Genomic DNA, 22,833 nt, shown 5'->3' on the forward strand with positions numbered 1-22,833 from the left:
TCATGGACATTAGCTCAGGGCCAATCCTCCTCAGCAAAAAGAGGAGGATTGGCAGCAGATGTTAGCTCATGGCTAATCTTCGTCAAAAAAAAAGTAAAAAAATAGGTGAGGGGGCTGGCCCCATGGCCGAGTGGTTAAGTTTGCACACTCCGCTTCAGCGGCCCAGGGTTTCACCGGTTTGGATCCTGGGCACAGACATGGCACTCCTCATTGAGCCATACTGAGGCAGCATTCCACATGTCACAACTGGAAGGACCCACAACTAAAAATACACAACTATGTACCGGGGGGCCTTGGGAGAAAAAGGAAAAATAAAATCTTTAAAAAAAACAGGTGAAATTAATTTTAATAATATATTTTATTTAACTGAACATATTTAAAATATTATTTCAACACAAAATCAATACACAAATTATTAATAAGGTATTTCACAAACTTTTTTGTACTAACCTTTAAAATCTGGCATGTATTTTACACTTATAGCACATCCCTATTCAAATGCTAAATTTTCACCAAGAATATCTGATCTGTAGTTAGTGTTCATAAGATATTTAGTAGTTTCACATACCCAAGTTGTTCCCAAAATATTTAAAATTTTCTAATATCTGAATCTAATATCAGGTTTTAAATTTAAATTGATTAAAATGAAATAAAATTGAAAAACTCAGTTCATCCTTTTCAAGTGCTTCAGAGTCGCAGGCAGCTAGTGGCTGCCATACTAGATAGCACAGTTTTAGACAATAACCACCACAAAGGATGAGAGTAGGTGACCAGATCAGAAGTCAGAGCATGCTAGGGCCTGGTTTTGTTCTGGAGGATGACACAGACACAGAATAATTTTAGATTCTGTTAAAATAAAATTTAAAGATAGCTATTAAAAATGTTCAGAAGAAACTGGATCTATAAACTTCCAAATCAGGAAGAGTAGAATAAAGCAAACTTTACCAATAAAAGGCAGCGAAGGAAAGCACAAAACAAAGGCAAACATAGGATAAATAGAAACCACAAAATAAGAAAAGTCCCAATGTATTAGTAATCACAGTATAGCTAAACAAATTATTCTCATTCATGATGATACCAAGTGACAGAAGCAGCAGAAGAATACACATGTATGATTACACTTTTACAAATTTTAAGACAGGCACAAATCAGTATTAGGATTTATATATGACATACATATCGTAAAGGCTTAAAATCATGGACTGGAAGGATACTCATCAAATTCATGATAATGCTTATCTCTAGGGAGGCTGATAAGGGAAGGGAACCAAGACGGTTTTTCAAACTTGATTTGTAACATTTTATTTTTTTAAAAGATTTGAAGCAAATATGATAAAATGTGCAAATCAGTGAATTCTGATTGGTGGGTAAATAGGTATGTTATATTATTTCCTGAGTTTTTCCATATTTAAATTTTTTTCCAAATAAAAATATTATCAATATAGGAAAAAAAAAGACCAGCAGCAAACTCGCTCCACTAAGTCTAGTTTAACCATGCCCTAACATGAGCTCTGTGACTAGATTTACTCATGGCATTTTCTGTACGTCCTCAATGGCTTATAAATCTGGCTCATACACTGCCTCCTCCTTTCTGTTCAAGGCGTATAATTCATAATTGCTTCATCTGTGCCAATATGAAGAAACTGGAGTTGGGCAAGAAGGGAAGCCAAGAGCCCTCAGACGCAGATTCAGAACTCTCGCTCTGGCGCTGGTGGCAGGAGAGCTGGGCAGAGAGGGCAAGAATGTCCTCAGCAGCTCACGAACTGTACCATACACATTCTTTACACAAAGATGCCTGAGAACATGAAAATGGACCAAAGGGGATACAACTGTATTTTTCCTTAGGACTACAACAGGACCAGCAGTTCTTATCAGGAAACCAAGAAAAGAAACTCGGAGTTTTTATCTATAGACCACCCCTAAGGAATCAACAGGAAAAGCGACCCAACGCTGAACTTCTCTTTCAATATATGGCACTTACCACCATCCAGAGGGTCACTGTTGGGGTCATGAGCCCAATTTTCTCTCTCCAAACTGAGGAAGGTATCAGAGAAGACAGGAAAATCCTCACGACCTTCAACAGTTGGTTGGGAACAGCTCTAGACGGCATCAGCATGTGGATTTGTCACTTCAGAGAAAGACACAGGGTGTGGCAGGAGGCTGGGAAGAGTAAGGCTAGTACCTCCTGGCGCCATGTTTCTTAGCCACACAGGAGAAGAAACAGGGCAGCTCAGGCTTCTGAGTGCTGGACCTTATATTAAAGTTGAAAAAGTCTTTACTGGTAAGCGTAGGCTCTTAAGAGCTTTACTTTCAAGATTTTAAGTGACAAGAGTTATTACTTCATAACTTAAGTGAATTAGTTGAGAGCCTAGAGTATGTCTGAAATTCAAGTAATCATTTGCAGCAGCCATAGGACAACTCCAGTCTCAACTCCTGGATTATCCATGCTAACGTGGAAAAGCTGGGAGTAGATATAACACTGCAGATAAACCAACAATCATTTCTTCTTCTTTTTTTGGTAAGGAAGATTGTCACTGAGCTAACATCTCTGCCAATCTTCCTCCATTTCGTATGTGGGATGCCTCCACAGCACGGCTTGATGAGCGGTGTGTAGGTCTGTTCCCCGGATTGGGGGCCATTGAAGCGGAGAGTGAAAACTTAACCACACCACCACCAGGTCGTTCTCAGCAATCACTTCTTTTAACCTAGGGGACATATTACTTTGAGATGATTTTACTCTAACTTGCTGGTCAATATTTTAAAATTATTGGTTTTTTATTATTTAAAATTTCTTTTAAAAGTAATTTATATTTTCTGTTACAAACCGAAGACTGGAGAAAAGAAAGTAGTCCAACAGTGAGCTGGTTAGCAGAGGAAAAGCATTCTAGGACAAAAAATCCAAATAACCTATGCAGAGAAAGACCAAGACCTGTCTATAACTATGTCACTTTTCTGCTAAAATGAACACACAACTCAACTACTTGATTCACACAACATTAATTTCCCTCCACAGATGGGGGCAGTGTCTATGAAATTCTTATGCAGTTTTTCAAATAACACGTAGTTCCCTTAAATCCAAATATTCCTATGACACATGAAACAGACACCGAAAATTTTACTCAGAGCCACAGGACCACTGCTTAACATTGGCATGGCTGTGCTTCCTTCTTCCTGTGGGTGCAAGTTTGGGAGCCTCCAAAACTGCAACTGCTTTTTAAAAGAATCTTTAAAAATCCAATATTCAGAATTAAGAGATCACATGCAGAGGATTAATAATCAAACTGACGTTCAATTTCTTTGCTACCTCCTCCCCTGCCTGTGTCTATTAAGTTCATCAATGTCTAAAAACCCAAATTTTACTTATTACTGAGGTTATGGCTAGAATGTCTTCCCAAAATAATATTTTGCTGTTCACAATTTTATCAAAGATAAAAGTAACTGAGTAAGAATCCTGCTGTAAAAGACTCTGGATGAACTGAAATAAACAGCATCTCTCTTTTCTAAGGGATAGTTTTAAGAAAATATCTCACATTGTATTCAGATATAAAAGATCACCAAAAAAAAGAAAAAGCCATGGTCAAGGATATTCGGTGAAATTTTATTAGTGTAACTATACATAATTCAATAATGGGTGTATGACATCAATATGAAATAAAAAATTTAAAATATTTTGCACCTTCTTCCGGTCTGAGTTGCCTCTTTCATGAGCGTTCCCTTTTTCTAGGTGGTGTGGTTTGGGATGGATAGGACCACAGAGGATGCACTTGGCTGAGGTCAGAAGCCTGCATTCCAGCCTGGCTCATTTCTCGTGTCCCTGGGCCTGAGTTTCTTCACAAGTAACACGAAGAGGAGGGACCTGCAGATCTCACTCGCTGACTGATTTAGCTGCTGCTGTGTCCTTATTAATCACACTAGGAAGGGTCATGTGTATATCAGAGGGATGCCAGGTCTGGGGTCTTGGACAAGAGAAAAGGACAAGAGAAGAAACCCAGAGAAATAATCATAATCATAATCTTAATAAACATGTATACTGCACTTATGTGCAAGGCAATGATCTAAGCGAGTTAATCCTTACCACAATCCTCTGAGGTTGGTAAAATAGCATCATATCCATTTTATAAATAAGGAATCGAGGTCAGAGAGGTTAGGTAACTTGTCAAAGATTACCCGGTGGTAATGTTGCTGGTAAGTGGAAGAGCTGGGATTCAGACCCAGGTAGGCTGGCTCAGAGTTCATTCTCTTAACCACTACACCACTCTAAGTGGTTTGCGTTAGTTTTCCTAATTCCAAGACTGGGTGCAGATCTGGGACGACAGAAGAGCCAAGGGCTTCCAGTTTGGGGAACAGTTTAATCTGTAGACCTCGCCAAGGAGCACATAATATGCAATGCTCCCATTCCGTCTCACTCCTGTGCCTCTTGGAATAGTAATAAACAATTTCCCACAGGACAGCCTCATGCAAAAGAATGAAAGTGGACCATCACCCTACACCATGCACAAAAATCAACTCAGAATGGATTAAAGACTTGAATGTAAGACCTGAGACCAAAAACTTCTAGAAGAAAACATAGGCAGGACGCTCTTTGACATTGGCCTTATTAGCAGCATATTTTCAAGTCCCATGTCTGACCAGGCAAGGGAAACAAAAGAAAAAATGAACAAATGGGACTACATCAAACTAAAAAGCTTCCGCACAGCAAAGGAAACCATAAACAAAACAAAAAGACAACCTAACAATTGGGAGAAGATATTTGCAAACCCTACATCAGATAAGGGGTTAATATCCAAAATATACAAAGAACTCATACAGCTCAACAACAAAAAAACTAACCCAATTGAAAAATGGGCAGAAGATCTGAACAGAGATTCCTCCAAAGAAAATATACAGAAGGCCAACAGGCACAAGGAAAGATATTCAACATCATTAACTATCAAGGAATTGCAAATCAAAACTACAATGAGATACCTCACTCCTGTCACAATGGCTCTAATTAACAAGACAGGAAATAAGTGTTGGAGAGGATGTGGAGAGAAGGGAAACCTCATACCCTGCTGGTGGGAGTGTAAACTGGTGCAGCCACCATGGAAAACAGTATGGAGATTCCTCAAAAAATTAAAAATAGATCTATCATATGATCCAGCTATTCCACTGCTGGATATTTATCCAAAGAAGATGAAAACATGAATGCATAAAGATACATGCACCCCTGTGGTCATTGCAACACTATTCACAATAACCAAGACTTGGAAGCAACCTGGGTGCCCATCAGGAGATGAATGGATAAAGATGATGTGGTATATATACACAATGGAATACTACTCAGCCATAAGAAATGATGAAATCTGGCCATTTGTGACAATATGGATGGATCTTAAGGGTATTATGCTGAGTGAAATAAGTCAGACAGAGAAAGTCACATACCATATGGTCTCACTCATAAGAAGAAGATAAAAAGAACGACAAACAAACACATAGAAAGAGACTGGATTGATGGTTACTAGAGGGAAAGAAAGAAAGAAACATAAATGGGAAATATTATGGAGTAACTGTTAAGAGCAAAATTCTTGAGTGAAAGAGGGCTGGCTTAGAATTCCTGGTTCTAGCACTTCCTAGCTTGTGACCCAGGGGAAATTCCTGAATCTCTCGAAGTCCCAATATTCTCAGTGTGTGTGTGAAAGGCCACACAGGCTCAGTGGTTAAGAGAATGGGGTCTGGAGCCGGGCTGCCAGGCCTGCACTCTCCGCTCAGCCGTTCCCTGCCAGGGGGCATCTTTAACACGGAGGAGTGAAGAGTATACACCTTACTGGGTGGCTGGGAGGATTCAGCTTATTAATGCGAAGTGCTCAGAACAGTGCCTGAGTCATAGAGAGACACCTAAATGTTCTTTACCGTGGCTGTCAATATTGTCTGTGAGATGAGCACAGTCTCATAGAATTGTTGTGAGAATAAAATGAAGTAATGAAATTATACCACAATACTTCCCATATATGTTTATTTCTAATAACTATGTGTATTTTCACTTACACTAAGGTGCCTAATGAATATAAAGCACACAGATCAGGCCTGGAACATCCAGGTGTTTATTAAATGGTAGCTATTTAAATTTTAATGGTAATAAATATATTTGTATGTTGTTACTGATATATTTCTCTTAAAATATTAAATTTTGAAACCAATTTTGAAATTTAATACCTTTTTCTCTATTTCCCTACTTCTGAATCTACATGTCATTTACCTTATGTGTAACTGAACATGCATCTGCCTTGGACCTATCTAAATGGCTGTGTTTCTGGACATGTCCACAAGATCTAAGAATACTGGACTCAATAAATACCTTGACTAGGAACCAATAGGTGATTTGACTGAACTCTTCTAAGAAGACAGTGAAATGTACAATAAATAAACAGCCGGTGAAAAAGGAATTCAACATTTTGATTTGATTTGTTATCTGCAACACTGATTTTTAAATTACTCAGGAGACTAACATCATGGTTCAACATACTAGGTACCATGAAAGCAGACAGCTTAAATGGTATCTATTTCAGTCACCATTTCCAAATTGTACCCTGCAGGAAAGTGGAATATATTTAACTCTGGTGTAAACGAAAGCAATGTTTTACCGGGAAAATACAGGAAAAGAGGATCACTTGATAACTGATTTGCCAAAGGAATTTTAATGTTATACAGAGATATTTTTAAACATATTTTTTTCCTGTGAGAAAAATCAACCATGTAAAAATGCACCAGATTAAAGCTTATGTTCTTTCAGAAACACGACCTGTGTTATTTGGTTGTTGAACGTCTACTCGTGTAACTGCAGTGAATTAAACATCCAGGGTGAGCTCTGTTTGCTCCCTATCCACTGCATGTGCCATTCGTCCTCCTACAAAATGGAAGCTTAGTGCTTACTGCAAGCCTGTTATTTCACTGCAGTTCTCTTAATAATCATAAATATCAACAAGATAAGGAACATCCATTGACTGCTTTACACTGTGCTAAGTACTTGCATTCAGCATCTCACTTAATTTCCCCAACAACCCAATGAGGTACAAGATATTTTTCTCCCAGTTTTACAGATAAGAAAACTGAGTCTTACAGAATTAGGAATTTAGAAGTTCGGGGAGAAGTTAAGTAACACAGCTAGTAAACAGTAAACATCAGAACAATACCGGATCATCTCTCCAACAAGTATATGAAATAATTACACTTACTCCTTTCTTCTCTTGAAAACAACTCATTCATACACTTGCTCAAGTTACACTACCGTGCTAGGTGCTACAGGGGATAAAAGAGAGATCAGGGCCATCAAAGACTTCATGGGCAAGTTGAATTAGGAAGATCACACAGTTAATTCAAAATAGGTAATCACTCAAATATCATGTGCCAATTTAGAAACATGATGCCAGACAACCACCTTTAAAACACAAGAGAGTGGTTAAAAGAAAGGGACCAAGAAGTCACTGAATCTTTCCTAAGGAGGGAAGGCAGCTACTGCACACGATCTGATCTCAACTGTTCTAACAGGCCTGGAATTGAACTTCCTGACAGTAGTTCAAAGAAAGCAAGACTTGACCGATCTCCTTCAGTTACAAACCAGCCCTGATCCTCTTGAGATTGAAAAAAAGAAAAAAGCTATAACCCCAAACCCTTTTAACCAAACAACTTTTTGTCAGTGTTTATTTCGGACATGCAGTCTGGTCAAACCTTTGAACGCTCATAGCTCATATCTTTTCTTTTGGCTCATGATCACTTCTTGCCATAAATTATAAATACTTGCATATGTATATTACCTACCCTGTCAGACTGAAAGATCCTTAAAAATAATGCCATTTACTCATTCACTTCAAAATGAGTTGGAAAAAAACAATAATTCACTTACTTTCCCAAGGTGATGGTATCTTGCATAAAGGTGATGCTCAATAAATGTGTATTTAACATGGAGTCAGTGAATTCATGGATGAATAAAATGTACAACCCTGCCACATTTGTCTTTACTTCAACCAGGTTTTATATCAGTATTAACTCAATTAAACTCAGCAAGCATTTATAAATGGCCTACTACATGTCAAGCCCTTTCATACGCAGACTGGTAAATTCAATACGGTTAAGAAGGCAATTCTCCCCAAACCAATTTATAGATTCAATTCAATTCCTATCAAAATCATGGCATGCGTTTTTGTAGAAATTTACAAGCTGATTCTAAAATGTATATGAAAACGCAAAGGATGCAACAGCCAAAACAATTCTGAAAAAGAATCTATTGGAGGACTGACACTATCAGACTTCAAATCTTACCATAAAACCGCAGTAATCAAGATAATGTGGTATTGGTGTAATTAAGGATAGACAAAAAGACAATGGACCATGACTCAGAGCCCAGAAATCAACCCTTACAATTATGATGAATTGATTTTCGACAAAGGTACCTAGGCAATTCAGTGGGAAAACTATGGTCTTTTCAGCAATTGGTGCTGGAACAACTAGATATTCATATGCAAAAAAATGAATTTAAACCCTTATCTCACACTATATACAAAATTAACTAAAAATGGATCATAGATCTAAATATAAGAGCTAAAACTATGAAACTCCCAGAAGAAAATATCTGTGACCTTAAATTAGGCAAAGATTTATTAGATATGACACTAAATGGATTTCATCAAAGTTAAAAAACTTCCGTTCTTCAAAAAACATAAAGTCAAATTTTTTTAAAAAGCCACAGAATGGAGGACAATATCTACAAATCATATATCTGATAAAGGACTTGAATCCGGAATATATAAAGAACTCTTAGAACTCAATAACAAGACAAATAATCCAATTAAAAAATGGTCAAAATATCCGAATAGGCATCTCCCCTAAGATACACATTATGCTAGTAAGCACAGGAACAGTTGCCCATCATGGTTAGCTATTATGGAAATGTAAACTAAATTCATCAGAATGGCTATAAGCAAAAAAAACAAATACTAGGTATAAGCAAGGATGTGGAGAAACTGGAACCCTCGTGCATCCTGGTACAATCACGTAGGGAAACAGTTTGTAGTCTATTAAAATGTTAAAGACAGACTTTTAAACCACCCATCAGTTCTACCCTTAGGAAACTTCCCAAGAGAAATGAAAATATGTTCATGCAAAGGCTTACATACAAATTTCTGGCAGCATTATTTATAATAACTGAAAACTGGAACAGTTCAAACTTCCATCACCATGTGAAACAATGAACAAAAAGCAGTCTATATGTACGATGGAGTATCAGTGGGCAATAAAAAAGAATGCAGCACAGACACAGGCTACAGCATGTATGGACCCTGAAACACTGCGCTGACCGGAAGAAACCAGACACTGAAGACTACATACTGCCTGATTCCCTTTATATAAGATTTCCTCAAAAGGCAAAGCGATAGAGACAGAAAGTAGATCAGTGGCTGCTGGGTCTGGGGTGGGAGGGGGGACTAGATATGGTTTAAAACTGGACTACAATAATGTTACACAACTCTACAATTTTATTAAAAGTCATTGACTTGTATACTTTGAATAGATGAATGGACTTTATGGTAAGTAGGTCAGACCCCAATGAAGCTTTGTTTTTTTTAAAGAAATTATACTGCCATCAACACCGCTTGACAGTGCTGAAGTGTCAGCACCCTCAGCACCAGGCAGTGATACTATCAACCTTTTTTTAAATCAGATTGGTTTAAAAAAATCACATCTTGTCATTCTTAACAGTACACATTGCTTTGATTTCTAGTTAAACTGAACATTTTCACCTATTTGAATCTGTTCTTTTCTTTTTTTTTTGAGGAAGATTAGCCCTGAGCTAACACCTGTGGACAATCTCCTCTTTTTGCTGAGGAAGACTGGCCCTGAGCTAACATCCGTGCCCATCTTCCTCTTCTTTCTATGTGGGACGCCTACGACAGCATGGCTTGATGAGCGGTGCCATGTCTGCACCCAGGATCCGAACCAGCGAACTCCAGGCCGCCAAAGCGGAACGCGCGCACTTAACCGCTGTGCTACCGGGCCAGCCCCAGAATCTGTTCATTTCTTATCAGGATATACATCTTTTCCTTAAGGACATGTGAAACTACCTTTTGAAAATAGCAAACTTTCTTCAGTCATATGTGGTACAAATATTTTTCCCAGTTGTTCATTAAGTTTTAAAATACTGTTAACAGCGGTGTTTTTTGGGCCATATTGAAATATTCATTTTCATGTACGTAAATGTATCTACATTTTCATTTATCTATATTATCATTTTCATTTCAGCATCTGTCTCTGTGTTACGAGAAGCGATATTCCTTTGAAAGAGTAATCAGAAACTCTAAGTATTATTAGTCAGGCACCCTCAGCCCTACCGGCCTTTCCACTGTAAGAAAACAGATATAACTTAATTTCAAATTTCAAAGCTAGAGGCAGACAGCCTTTTCTTCCCTAAACTTTTATTTTAAGGTAAAGAGACACTACTGTTTACTTCCCAAACTCAGGCAAATTGCCTCATTGGAGAATTTCTGATGTCATACGGTAGACATTTCCAATACTTCTAGTGATGAGGAACTGGAAAAATAAAAAGGATGTGCAAATGTGTTTGCTGTTGCTAACCATGCCAGGACCAGAGTCTCGGCCTCACTGCCGATGCCTTTGTAGCACATCGGATCACCACGTCACAACGTGACCACTGCAAGCATCCGTGGACGGCTGACCAGAAGAGTCACTCACCAGCCCACCACCACCTGAGTCTGTGAATATTATCATTTTCCCTGCTATTCCAGTCACTATTAATGGTCATGACCCAGCCATTAGGTAATAAATACAGGAACCTCAATTTTATTTAAATCTCACAAACTCAGAAAGTGATTTAACGCTACCTGAAGAACATCTCACTGCTGAGGGGTGTACTGCTTCAAAAATACTACAGCGGTCAGCAAAAACCATTTAGTTTAATGTAGCTGTAACCATCACACACAAAAACATAGATAAAACTCACACAGATGTGATTAAGAGCTGTCACAGGATGCTTTACATAGATGTGGATGCTACAGCCTTGAAGTTGGAAAACTGAGAGCTGGTCACCTTATAATACAATCAAAAGAGGCATCCAGATGCCTGATAACAGAAAATGACGCTTTTCCTCTTTGTTAATTTGAGTCCTTACCCATACTTTCGAGACCAGTGCAAATGCAACCTTCTTTCTTTATCTATCCTGCAGCTTGTAGAATCTAGACTCTACATTCTGGAACATATGCACAGGCTCAATGTTATTCCGTTGTTTTGAGCCTGCTCGTCTTATCACCTCATTGAAGTAAATATAAGTTCCATGAGCTCAAACCGCACATCCCCCTGGCATGAAAGCAGTGCTAGGATTCCAGATGTTCTTTATCGACTTTGTTAGCGCCACTTCTAGCTCAAGAACAAACTAAACAGGTGCTCATTAAATAACATTTCTTGATTTCTGAGAAAAGGTGAAAAAACGGGCCAAGATGGCAAAAAGTATTGGGGGGAGCACTTTTAAAACTTATTATAATGTAGAACAAGCAGTCCTTTAGTCAAGAAAAATATAGTGGAGTAGCATGTAAATGTCCTGGCAGTTACCCCAGCTTTGTAGATTTCCAAGAGCTAGGCATGGATCGTTTCCAGTTTCTTTCTCTGCATCTAGGCAGGCTTTACCTAACGACAATGGTTTCCAAGGTAAGTCCCAGTGAACTGGAGAATTCCATGAGGCAACTCTAAGGTCTGACTGATAGATTGGATGGCCATGGTAGCCACGTTTATTTTGGGACTGCTTGTCCAGTACCAACCCAGGTCTTCGGCCTCCACGTATAGATGAAAACCCTTCCTATTAACCAAGGAGAGATCTTCCATCTCTGAAGAGCCCTCGGATGTAGTGAGGAATGACACACAGGTGCCTGTATACAGGTCTGCCTCTAGTCCCACGATGCCTGGCTAGCTTCTTCATGGAGGCTCTGCCTTCCAGACAAATAAACTAATAATCAAAAGCCAGTTCCTTTACGGTTCTTTTCTCCCCTTCTATTTCCTTAAGAGAGGTGGACAGTGAGGAGAAGTAAAAGGAATGGTTTCATCAGCTCTGGCCCTTGAACCACAAGGATTCCGCCAGACAGGGTTCATTATACCTAGAGCTCATGCACACTTAACCTACTGTTCATCTAACTTTGTTAATAATTCCCAGGAAAGGAGTTGGCACCAACTAACTCTGTAGCCCATTTCTTGATGACTAGTTCCTCTGACTCTACTAGAATTCCCAACCTTGTCATTAAACCTCAGAGAAAATGATGAAAACGGTGGCATGGTTTTAATATCCTCATTCTAGTACAACAAGGCTGAAAAAACAATACTTTCATAAAAATTAAGTTTAAATAATGAACCTCAAGTATCAGTTCTCTCAATACACCATCCATCCTCGTAGGCTGGAAGTCTCTTTGGAGTTTCTAAATTCCTCTCGACCCATTCACTACTAAATGAAGAGAATGAGTAAATAATGTGTGAAAGTAAGGACTGTGGACCTACGGTATCTAATTAAATCTCTGGTACTAGCTATTGGTTGACGAGATGTTGGGTAACTCACCTCTCGAAGCCCCATTTCAATGGAGGGAACACTTCTGAAGGTGCTCTGATTAAATGAGACAACGGAACTCAACTCTTCCCACAGTCAGAGGCACACAGTACGTGCACAACAAACTCTAAGAAAGGCAAAAGCTCCTGTATTTTTAAAATTTCTGAATAATACATTCCCTTACACACACAAATCAGTCTACAGTCTATAACTGATAAAGCAGGACATTACTTGTAATTCTGCTTCAAATGTAATACCCTCGCTGGTTGACACAGTTGGAGACACCGGGCCAGGCGGTGGGAGATTGCCAGGCACCTTCTTAGGCACAGCGGCCGCTCACCGGTTTCCTTAGGGTGGAGCAAAGCCTTCCCTTCCCTCCGCAGCCGGACTCGGAGGGAAACCCGCGTCCCCGTGCCAAACACTTGGCGTCCGCGCCCGCGCGCAAGGGGCCGTAACAGTCCGCAAGGAGCGGCAGGTGAGCCTAACAGGACCCCAGCCGGCCCGGCGCAGCGGGGGGCGCGGAGAGCGCCGAGCCCGCCTTCCCCGCGCGGGCGCGGTCCGGGGCCCTGCTCTGGCAGCCACAGTGGGCGCCCGGCCGCCGCCGACTCCGCCGCTCCGGCCGCGAGCTGCCGGCAGGTCCCGGCCCCGCCCGCGCCGCCCGCAGCCCTGATTGACACCGAGTGGGTACATACGGGTCTGCGGCGGCGCCGAGCGGGGGGTGAGCGCTATTTTAAACATGGCTTTCCTCCTGCCTGAGCCTCGGGGCCATCGCGGCGCACCCGGCGGGGCCACGGCCCACACGGGAATAACCCAACATCTGTCCGACTTTTTCCGATCTCCGTCTGCGCGTACTTGTTTCCCCCCTCTCCCTGCTTTCCCTCCACACGAATCACAACCTGGCAGTTTGCAGAGGAAACTCCCCTCCTGGAAAGGGGAATGGAAAGCGCTTTTGCCTCTTGTTGGAGGTGGAAACCATTCCAGAGAGAATGAGTTCCAAAAAGAGGGGGAGCCGCGCCGCTGGAGGGAAAGTAATCAGAGATCGATGAAGACGGAGAGAGGGAGAGAGAAATGTCTGCAACAGGCATCTGAAAACAAGCGTCGCCCAGTTACTACCGAGCGCGTTCCGCGCAATCCATGGCAGTGACAAGATTTGCAGTAAGCACAATCTGAAGGCCTGTGAAATCTTTTTTGGTAAGACTTACCTTTCTCTTCGGCATAATGACCACGTTCGTGCAGCTAAAAAGTAAAGCAACGTGCTGGAAGCGCTGGCACGGCCGCTGGATCCTGCCGCCGCCGCTCACGCGCAGGGCACGGCGCACCCGGCCTCTCCGACCTGCACCTCCCGGCTCCCCCCCAGGGGCCCTCTACTCGCTTGCCGCTCACTCCTCCAATGAGGAGCCCCGGCAGCCGGCCGCGAGGCCCCATTGGTTGCGGCAACGTTCTAAATTCCACGGGGGCGCGCCCTTCTCCGCGCGCACGGTACGCGCTGTTGTAGTTTCCACTTGACCGAAAAAAATCTGCCTGGCGACTGAGCATGCCCAGTTCAACTAGTGACCGCCCCACCCCACCCCCCCCCAAAACCACGCGATCTTGGAGTTTCATTGTTTTGCTGCTCCTTCTTTCGATTGTATAAATAGGAGCAGTGTGGGCCTTCCCAAGGAGGAAGAAGAGTGCAGGGACACATTAACTTTAAAACGTAAGTATATACATAGCAGGCGCTTTATATGCTTCCTACCCATATATGACAGAGACCTGTAAGAGTGGGAAGGTTCTGTTCTGGAAGAGTCTGGCAGTCTCTAAGGGTCTTGGTTTCCCCCCTCTAGATATCTCACAACAATAATCCCTAAAATTGCTTAGGTCGAATTTCCTAAAAATCTGTGATTACAAGTCATTCACTAATTCAGTGTACTTCAAACTAGGCTTGAAGATGAATAGAGTATGTTTGTTATGGAAATTAGAAAAACAAACAAGGTCAGAAGAGATTATTTTATATTTTAAACATGTATTTAAATATACATCATTTAAATATGCATAATTTAATATTTCCCAAAGTACTGCAAGGCATTAAAACTGGCATTGCAATAACACTTCTGAATTTATTTTATCAGATCAGTTTTATCCTGATACTAAAACAGTGAAAGACCTGGAAAGAAGAGAGAGCTACGGACCAATCTCCTTCATGAACATAGATGCAAAAATTTTGAACAAAATGTAAGTAAATCAAACCCAACAACATTTAAAAGGATTAGACATCATCACCAGTGATGTTTATCCTAGGAATGCAAAGTTGGTTTAACACCTGAAAATCAATCAGTGTAATTCATCATATTAATAGAATAAAGGAAAAAACCCAATATGATCATTTTAACAGACACAGGAAAAGCACTAGTGAATGGCTAAGCAAATTGTGGTAAATACATGCAATGGAATACTACTCAGCAATAAAAAAACAAAATATTTCTACAGGGATGAATGTCAGAAACAGAATGCTATGTGAAAGAGTTCAAATACAAAAGACATGCTGGATAATTCCATTCATATAAAATTATAGAAAAAGTGAAAGTAGGCAAGGTTAGTATTTTTTTTATTATTTTTTTTAACGTTGGCCCTGAGCTAACATCTATTGCCGATCTTTTTTTTTTTTCTTTTTTCTTCTCTCCAAAGTCCCTCAGTACATAGTTGTATATTCTAGTTGTAGGTCCTTCTAGTTCTGCTCTGTGGGACACTGCCTCAGCGTGGCCTGATGAGCCGTGCTAGGTCTTTGGCCAGGATCCAAACAGGCAAAACCCTGAACCGCGGAAGCAGAGTGTGGGAACTTAACTACTCAGCCATGGGGCTGGCCCCAAGGTTAGTTTCACACTCGCATTAGAAGGCAAAAGTTTTCATCTTAGGAAAATGTACTAAAGACGTTACAAATATTGCCAAATCTAGTTTGGTTATACAGAGGCTGCAAATATATATTAAAGAATGTCATCAAGTAGTTAATTTTAGTGGTTGACTTTTTCTTTATTAATTTTCAGAATAATGAATTGGTATCCTAGCAAACTCTAAGTGGCAGTGACTTTCTGTTTTGGAATATCTTTGGGAACTCATGGATTTTTATGTGCTTGGTGTGCTTTAACTTACTGCAATTATTACAGTTCTTTTTTTGACGCTCATATTGCCCTGCTGTGAAAGCCTTTTTGAATTAGTGCCTATGCCCTTCTGGCATGATGTCAATTGTCTTGATAGATTCCTTGCTTTCAGGCATTCAGTGCATCACAGTATACTCAAAAGAACTGGGATAAAACCAGTTATTTGCTTTAGAGCTGGATAAAAACTTAGAGGTTAACAATTTTACCATTAAAAGTAATGTTTAGAATAAAGATAGCTTAGAAAAGAGTTAATTTGTAAAGTGCCTGATGGTTTTTAAAAAAAAAGCTGGTGAAGACCTTTTTAATAAGAAGATCTGTGTGGGACAGATGCTGGGCAGTGTGTGAAATCTGGGTTGGATTGTTTCTCTTTATGGAGATAAAAAGGTGTCACAACGAAGGTGGGACTACGGTGAATTTTTTCCTTCTGTGATGAAAAATAACTCGTAAAGTTGGCTTCTTTAGTTGATATTTTTCAAGGCTAAACACTTTCAACAACAGCGAACAAAATTGTGAGTGTTTTTACTGCGCAAAATAATAAAACAGCTACGATGAAAGTACAGCTTGCTAGTTGCATGAAGAAGTTGATTGTGGGGACCGTGCGTCCCTTGAGTCTCTTAGTTCATTTACAAGTGATGAAGATAGCAGCTTTAGTTGCAAAATAGATAACAGCATTGGTTTTCTTCCCTTTGAAGAGGATTGCACCTGCCTGAGCAGGACTCTGGGCAAAGGAGGGTTCAGCCTGTACCTTCAGGAGCTTTCGAGGTCTCGGGGAATAACCACAGCCCTCTGCTGGCAGCCCTGGGGTAGGAGGAGTAGGCACAGAGAATGATTTGGTTGGGTGGCTAGAATTCCAGGTTAGGAGATAAAGACACCTGAGCAGAAAGGAGCAGAAGACAGTCAAGTCTTCTCTACAGGATGTGGATACTATCCTAGCCAAGACAGACAAGGGGTACATTAAGGGAGTTACTGCCTGAGGAAGAAGGGAGGACAAATTAGTGAACGAACTTCTTTTCCAATTCCAACTCCTCTTCCCTTCTTTCCTACTCAAAACTGTTGGAATCCTACACCAACCCCAGCATTTTTCACACAGCAGGGCAAAACCATTTATGGTGTCATGACTGTCATTAAGAAAAAGGAGAGAGAGAGGAGAAAAAGGAAAAGAAAAGAAAGGGCAGAGCATAGAAAATGTCAGAGTGCATTTCACATGGTAAAGTAAGTAGTGCTTATAAAATGTTTCCATTTCCCATACATTTGCACATAAACACACACATGTACATATGTGTGGTGTGTGTGTTTGTGTGTATGTATGTGTTCTAGGTTTTGACTTGAAATGTATTTTTAGGATGGGTCTTAGTGAAAAAACTTTAAAGGTACTGCACAGCCCTAATGAATCTTGTGGATCTTTGGGGCTCCAGCACTTTCTTCCTCTGGAAGAAAGGTGCTTAATTTTCAAATCTCGAAGGGAAATTTTGAAAGGAAAGGATCACTTGCAAATCACCGCCTTGTTGATGTGTCCCTCCTTCCCTCTTTCAGCAGGCACAGGCAGGCTTGCTTCGGCTGTTGCTCTAAGTGATGGCGGATTGCTGGAGAAGTCATGTCTAGAATCTGTGCTGTTGCCTCTGACAGCACTGTGATTCCAGGTTCGGTTACTGTTCTTCAGTAAATAGGCCAAAGAATTCCAAAGGTGAATGAATTCAGAAATGTAAGAAAGCAACATCGAAAACAACACCATTTATGGTGTCATGACTGTCATTAAGAAAAAGGAGAGAGAGAGGAGAGAGGAGAGAGACAGGAGGTGGCAAAGGAGTACTCTATTTTGTTTGTATTTTTATTAGCCAAGTCTCTTATTTAATTGGATGCCAACTTTTGAAGAGACCACGTTTAGCTTTTACTAGGTAACGAGGATAGTCCAAGAGATCCTACATCATAGAGCTGCCTGATAATAATGCAGATTCCCGGACTCCAACCCCCAACCTACTGAATCAGAATCTTTTATGGCGGGACCTGGGAATCTGCATTTCAAACTAGCTTCTCATGTGATTCTTATACTAGAATTTGAGAATTCTAGACTAGGCCTTAACTTTCAACAAATAATTGCTGAATGCTGGTACTTAGATTCTAATGACATATGTCTGTAAAAGCCTGTTGACCTGTTAACCCACTTCCAAAGCAGGAAGTGGGTTAATAAGTGTGAGTGCAACTTCCCCTATAGACCTCACCTTGTGCTTTGTGCTCCATCTCTCCTCAGGTGGTGCTTGGCACTAACTGCTTCCTTCACTTTCCTCTTCTCTACGTGCAAGGAGCCTGAAGGGTGACTAAAAACAGCACACCTCCAGATTCCTGGTGTGAAAATTAATAAAGGAAACCTCAACTAAGAGTGGAGTGGGGGAGGCCTCTAGAGGGAGCCCTCATGCCCTACCACTTGTGCCAGTCAGCCCAGATGGGAAGCGTTATCCCTCACATCTCCGACAGGAAAGTCTCTCTACTACCCTGGCGGGAGAAAGGGAGATTTCTGTTAGCCCAGCAACAAGCGCAGCCAATGGAAAACACCCCAGCTCAGCCAATGAGCAGCCGTTGTCACCGTGGACTCTTACTTTCCTCAAGGAACTTTCATTTTTCCTTTGTTAATGACTTCCTTGCCCCACTGTCCTTTCTATAAAAGCTTTCCATTTTGTGTAACTCCTTGGGGCATCTCTGCTTGCTAGATTCCTGAATCATTTGGTAAAGACAATTAGATCTTCCAGTATACTCAGTTGAATTTTGTTTTTTGACACTAGAAAAGCACCTCCTCCCATCTTCTCTGGTAGTGCTCTAGGCAGTTCCTGGAGCCCCTGGCAAGATGAAATCCCCTGGCCCCACAGCCTCAAAGGGAACCCAACTTGCACAAAGCCCACAAGCCCCACCCTTTCAAGGCTTTATTATTTCAATGATTATACAAGCATACCTTGTAACTGCATTAACAGCAAGACCGTCCAGGGCATTCTCTGATCTTCCAACAGGAACCCAGTTTTTGTTTTTCCCAGCTTTCAATCAAATTTAATCTGTGTGAAGATTCTTTACCCCAAGTATGTTTTAGACAGTTTTCCCACCCCCAAGTCCTTTTCAGGTTTAATCTCTGTGTTATTTTCCTCTCCTTCTTCTTGTTATTGCTGCTTAAACTCACAAGAGTGTAATTAATTTGGTCTTTGTAGCTCCCAAATGACTATTTGGGGGTGAATTAGCCATGCTCAGTAGCTAGAACTGGGGATTGAGCTACGTTCATTCAGCCATCCCTTTCTGCCAGATCGTTAGTTAGTATGTCCGGTGCCAGAGCCAGCCAGGTTCAAGGAGGCCAGAGCTGAGGGAGGGGAATCCCCAAGGTTCATGGGGAGGACACCGCAAAGTAGGGACACATCCCATCCCCTTAGGGGAAAACCACAAGCTGCAAGGTGCCAAAAGCAGTGAGGGGTTGTGGCAGAGCCCTCGGCTGAGTTACACATCCTTGTAGACTACTGCCATTGCTAGCACACTCTCACGCAGGGCCACTCCTGCCCTCTAAGGGGGGAGGTTGGTCACCCAGGTGTGATGTCTTCTGCATTTCTTTCAAACCGTGGGCGCTTTAAGAAACATCCAATAGGGGCCGGCTCCGTGGCTGAGTGGTTAAGTTCACGCGCTCCGCTGCGACGGCCGAGTGTTTGGATCCTGGGCACGGACATGGCACTGCTCATCAGGTCACGTTGAGGCAGCGTCCCACATCCCACAACTAGAAGGACCTGCAACTAAGATATACAACTGTGTACACGGAGGGTTGGGAAGATAAAGCAGAAAAAAAAAAAACATCCAATAGCTCATCCATTCACATCTGTGAATGTGTCACTATTCACGGGGTCCTGCCTTTCAGGGTAGATCAGACCACTTCCTTTTCTCAAAGAAAGCAAAAAATTCTGGGTTTAGGAAAATGAGAATCAAATGAGTCATTCCAGAAAACACCTTATGACAGTTGGAGAGGATTTTCAGGTTAGCTTGGTTAATAACTATTAGAATTCTCAAACACTAGGTAAGAGTTAATAGAGGCAGTAAAATGAGTTTGACAGGTCAGAATGAATTCCAGCCACAAGGCCATAAATTCTTACCCAGCAGTGGAAAACTAGCCTGAAAATGTGCCATAATCTTTAAGGCTGCTTTTAAGCACAGAGGCTTTTTTGAGTTTATTGTTGTTTTTAAGCAGGGGATTGTGCTATTTCCACAGAAGACCTCATCCTTTCCCCTTTTCTCATTGCTGTTCCCACTTCTGTGCTCCAGAATCTTTAGCCAATTTGCCTCTTTATATGTCAAAAAAATTTTTTTAAAGTTTTAGCTATTTAAATAAATGCCTTGAATTTGCTGTCAGAATTCAAATCCCAAGTCATTCAGCTACGATCCATTACTTAACCTCTTTGGACCCTGGTTTCGTTGTTGTAAAATGATGATGATAATGTTTTTCCAAGGCAGGCTCTGCTAGTTGTCTCCCTGTATTCATGCTCGCCTTCTTCCTTACTAACAGGATTCTGACTTGGGTGATAGTCCTAGCCTAAAACACTTTAGTTCCCCAGTTCCCCTGCAGAGAGAGGTTGCTGTGTGACACTGTTTTGGGGACTGAGACGTGAGCGGAAGTCAGGAGGTAGGAGCATAAACACCACTGTTGCGGGGCAGTCCCAGCCCAGCAGCTGCCTTCGGCCTCTGTTTTTCCCTTTCTTCCATCCTGGAAGGTGATGATAATGTCTGGAAGTAGAAGAGCTATCTTATGTCTGTGAGGATGAGGGCCACAAGTTTAGGAGGAGAAAGACAGAAGTCTGGGTCCCTGTACTGGCCCTGGATTGCCCCAGTCCAGGCTACTTGTTAGGTATGGAAAAGAAACACTGTTCTTGACCAAGCCACGGCAGATGGATGTCTGTGACATACCGCTGAATACAATCCCTGACTGATACACTGCCTGATAGAATCAGTGTTAAAATTGAAGACACTAAACTATGGGAATGCATGTGTGCCCAAAGCCTAGTACTCAACATATTTTGTTTGAACAAAGTATATTATATTCCTCCATAGATTATAAAGGAGAGCACAGGAAAAGTTTAACTTTTCTTGAATCCCTAGGGGCCTGACTAGGAGTAATCAGTGTAAACCTCTTAAAATTGATGTAGGCTGGGATAAAAATTATAACCTTTACGTTTTATGCTTAAGTTCTACAGCTTTGCTGTTGCCATGGAATGTGCTGCCCTGCACCGTGGTCTACTGCCATGTGTGAGGGGATGGATGTGTTGACTGTTGCTCAGCCCCGTCTTTGTAGCGTGCCTCCCTGCACTGTAGATGTTGGAGTTGAAAAACCGTATTCCAGAGCCCACAGCACCCCGGGTTCTGGGTGTGATTTGGATTTGGTGAATCAGATGCACTAGCATGAGATTCAGAAAGCTGAAGATTAGGAGAAGGCCACACTTAGCCATGTCTACTGTGTCTGCTGCTTTCTGTTTACCTCTGGCAACACCAGCAGAACTCCCAGGCACGAGCTTTGTGGGTTTGGAGAGGCAGGGCTCCCCGCATCCACTCTGTAGACATACACTGTAGCAGGAGTGGTATGGTCTGGAACCGGCAGCGAGAGTGGCTTCCTGATTGAGAAAGTGTTTTTATTTTCATGGAGTCCTGACACTAGTGGATTCCTGCTTGCAGAAGGAGCACAGCCCCGTTGATGACCTGCTTCTGGGGTGTGACTTGGGAGAGTTATCTGAAAGCTCACCTAGAGTCTATTTCTTTAGTCCTCCCAGCTATCCCATAAGCCACTGAATCCTTGAGTCAATCCCTTCCTCCTTAAATTAGACACAGTGGGTTCTGTTTTCTGCAACTGAACCCAGAGCTTTAGAGCTTCTATCAGTGTTGCTTACCAAATATTTCCAGCTTTAAGGAGCACCCTGCCTTCCCCTTGAAGCTATGAGAATGGAAGCAGATGCTGAGATGGAGACTGTCTGTGTCCCTGAGGGACCACGGCGAACAGAGCCTTTGGAAGACCCCCTCTAGCAGACAAGTGAAAATAACCCTTTTATTTAAGCTGTTGGTATTTGGGGGAAATTTGTTACCACAGGATTATCTATCTTATCCTGAAATGATACAGAACTTGGAACCCAAGAGTGGGATGCTGCTTTAATAATGAAATAAACCCTAAAATATGTGGCATTGACATAACAGCTGGTCAGGGTGAGTCAAAGAAATTAGTAGTGAAGACTGGAGGAATGGAAATCCACATTTTCTAGTGGTGAAACGTTTGGTAAAAGTGTTGTCTGCAGTAAATTGGAAGGCGAAAGACACACCTAATTTTAGGGAAGAGGTTGGAAACAAATTATTATTACTGTTTATTGGTTGCTATTGGTATAGCTGCATTTGGTAAGATCTTACAAGAAAGAGATATGTTCAGAGAAGAATTGGTCAATTAGTAAGAATAAAAGAGACGAGAGAGTCTACAAATTCAGAGACTTTTAAGGTTGGAAAACGCACTGGTTCCACACAAACATGGAAGATAAAATTGCTACTTGGAGCAACAAAGGCCTATTAAAACTCAGCTTTGCAGCACTGATAAGATCACTGAGCGTGGATTAGGACGCGGGGCCCTAAAATTCCTTTCAATTGGACCAAAAGACTCAAAATGACCTAAACAGGGGAAAAAGTGTTGCTCCCACTGCTAGGTTCAAGGAACCTACAATTAGGGAGGGAAGGAGGGTCAGACAGACAAACAGACAGTCACTGGGGCAAGAGAGCGCAGAAATATGGCAAAAAAATATGAAAGAATATGGGAGAAAGAAAACATGGGGGTAGGTACAAGTCAGCCAAGTTTAAGTTTGGAAGAGTTTTACCGCTAAAAGAGGCACCAACCGGGATTAAATGTGATTGTGGCTATTTGAGCCTTAAAATGACCCTCGGACCCCCTAGGATCTATAGGTGGGTAGTAGGCTGATAAAGCAGCTCCACCTCTGAGGCAGCTGTCTCCTCCAACACCTACCTCAGACAAGGCCAAGAAGGATGATGGGAAACGAAGAGCCTCCCAAAGGGAAAATCCAAGAACTGTGGAGCTCAATAGGCAGAGGAGCCCCTGCTAGGAAACCCACATGGAGCTATTCAGAGAAC

At 41.6% G+C, this 22,833-nt stretch overlaps 1 protein-coding gene and 1 long non-coding RNA gene across 13 annotated transcripts in view; one reads left to right on the plus strand and one right to left on the minus strand.

The window, feature by feature from the left end:
• The window catches only part of HMGN3 (high mobility group nucleosomal binding domain 3), a 28,983-nt gene extending 14,887 nt beyond the window's left edge, over window positions 1-14,096 (minus strand). For 5 of the 10 annotated variants that reach the window (XM_070496580.1, XM_014829354.3, XM_044757382.2 and 2 more), the window contains exon 1: window positions 13,774-14,082. In XM_070496580.1, the coding sequence (XP_070352681.1) occupies window positions 13,774-13,788 (15 nt within the window). In that variant the 5' untranslated portion in view covers window positions 13,789-14,082. Of the gene's footprint in view, window positions 1-13,773 lie in introns of all 10 variants that reach the window. The other 5 variants (XM_070496583.1, XM_070496581.1, XM_044757383.2 and 2 more) reach the window with 3 other exon arrangements.
• A 35-nt stretch (window positions 14,097-14,131) lies between these two features.
• The window catches only part of LOC123280398 (uncharacterized), a 73,805-nt gene continuing 65,103 nt past the window's right edge, over window positions 14,132-22,833 (plus strand). For all 3 annotated transcript variants that reach the window (XR_011497824.1, XR_011497825.1, XR_011497826.1), the window contains exons 1-2: window positions 14,132-14,267; window positions 14,680-14,782. This is a non-coding gene — a long non-coding RNA (uncharacterized lncRNA). The remainder of the gene's footprint in view (window positions 14,268-14,679; window positions 14,783-22,833) is intronic.

This window comes from Equus asinus, chromosome 24 (assembly GCF_041296235.1).
Source record: "Equus asinus isolate D_3611 breed Donkey chromosome 24, EquAss-T2T_v2, whole genome shotgun sequence".
In the NCBI taxonomy this organism is placed as follows: domain Eukaryota; kingdom Metazoa; phylum Chordata; class Mammalia; order Perissodactyla; family Equidae; genus Equus; species Equus asinus.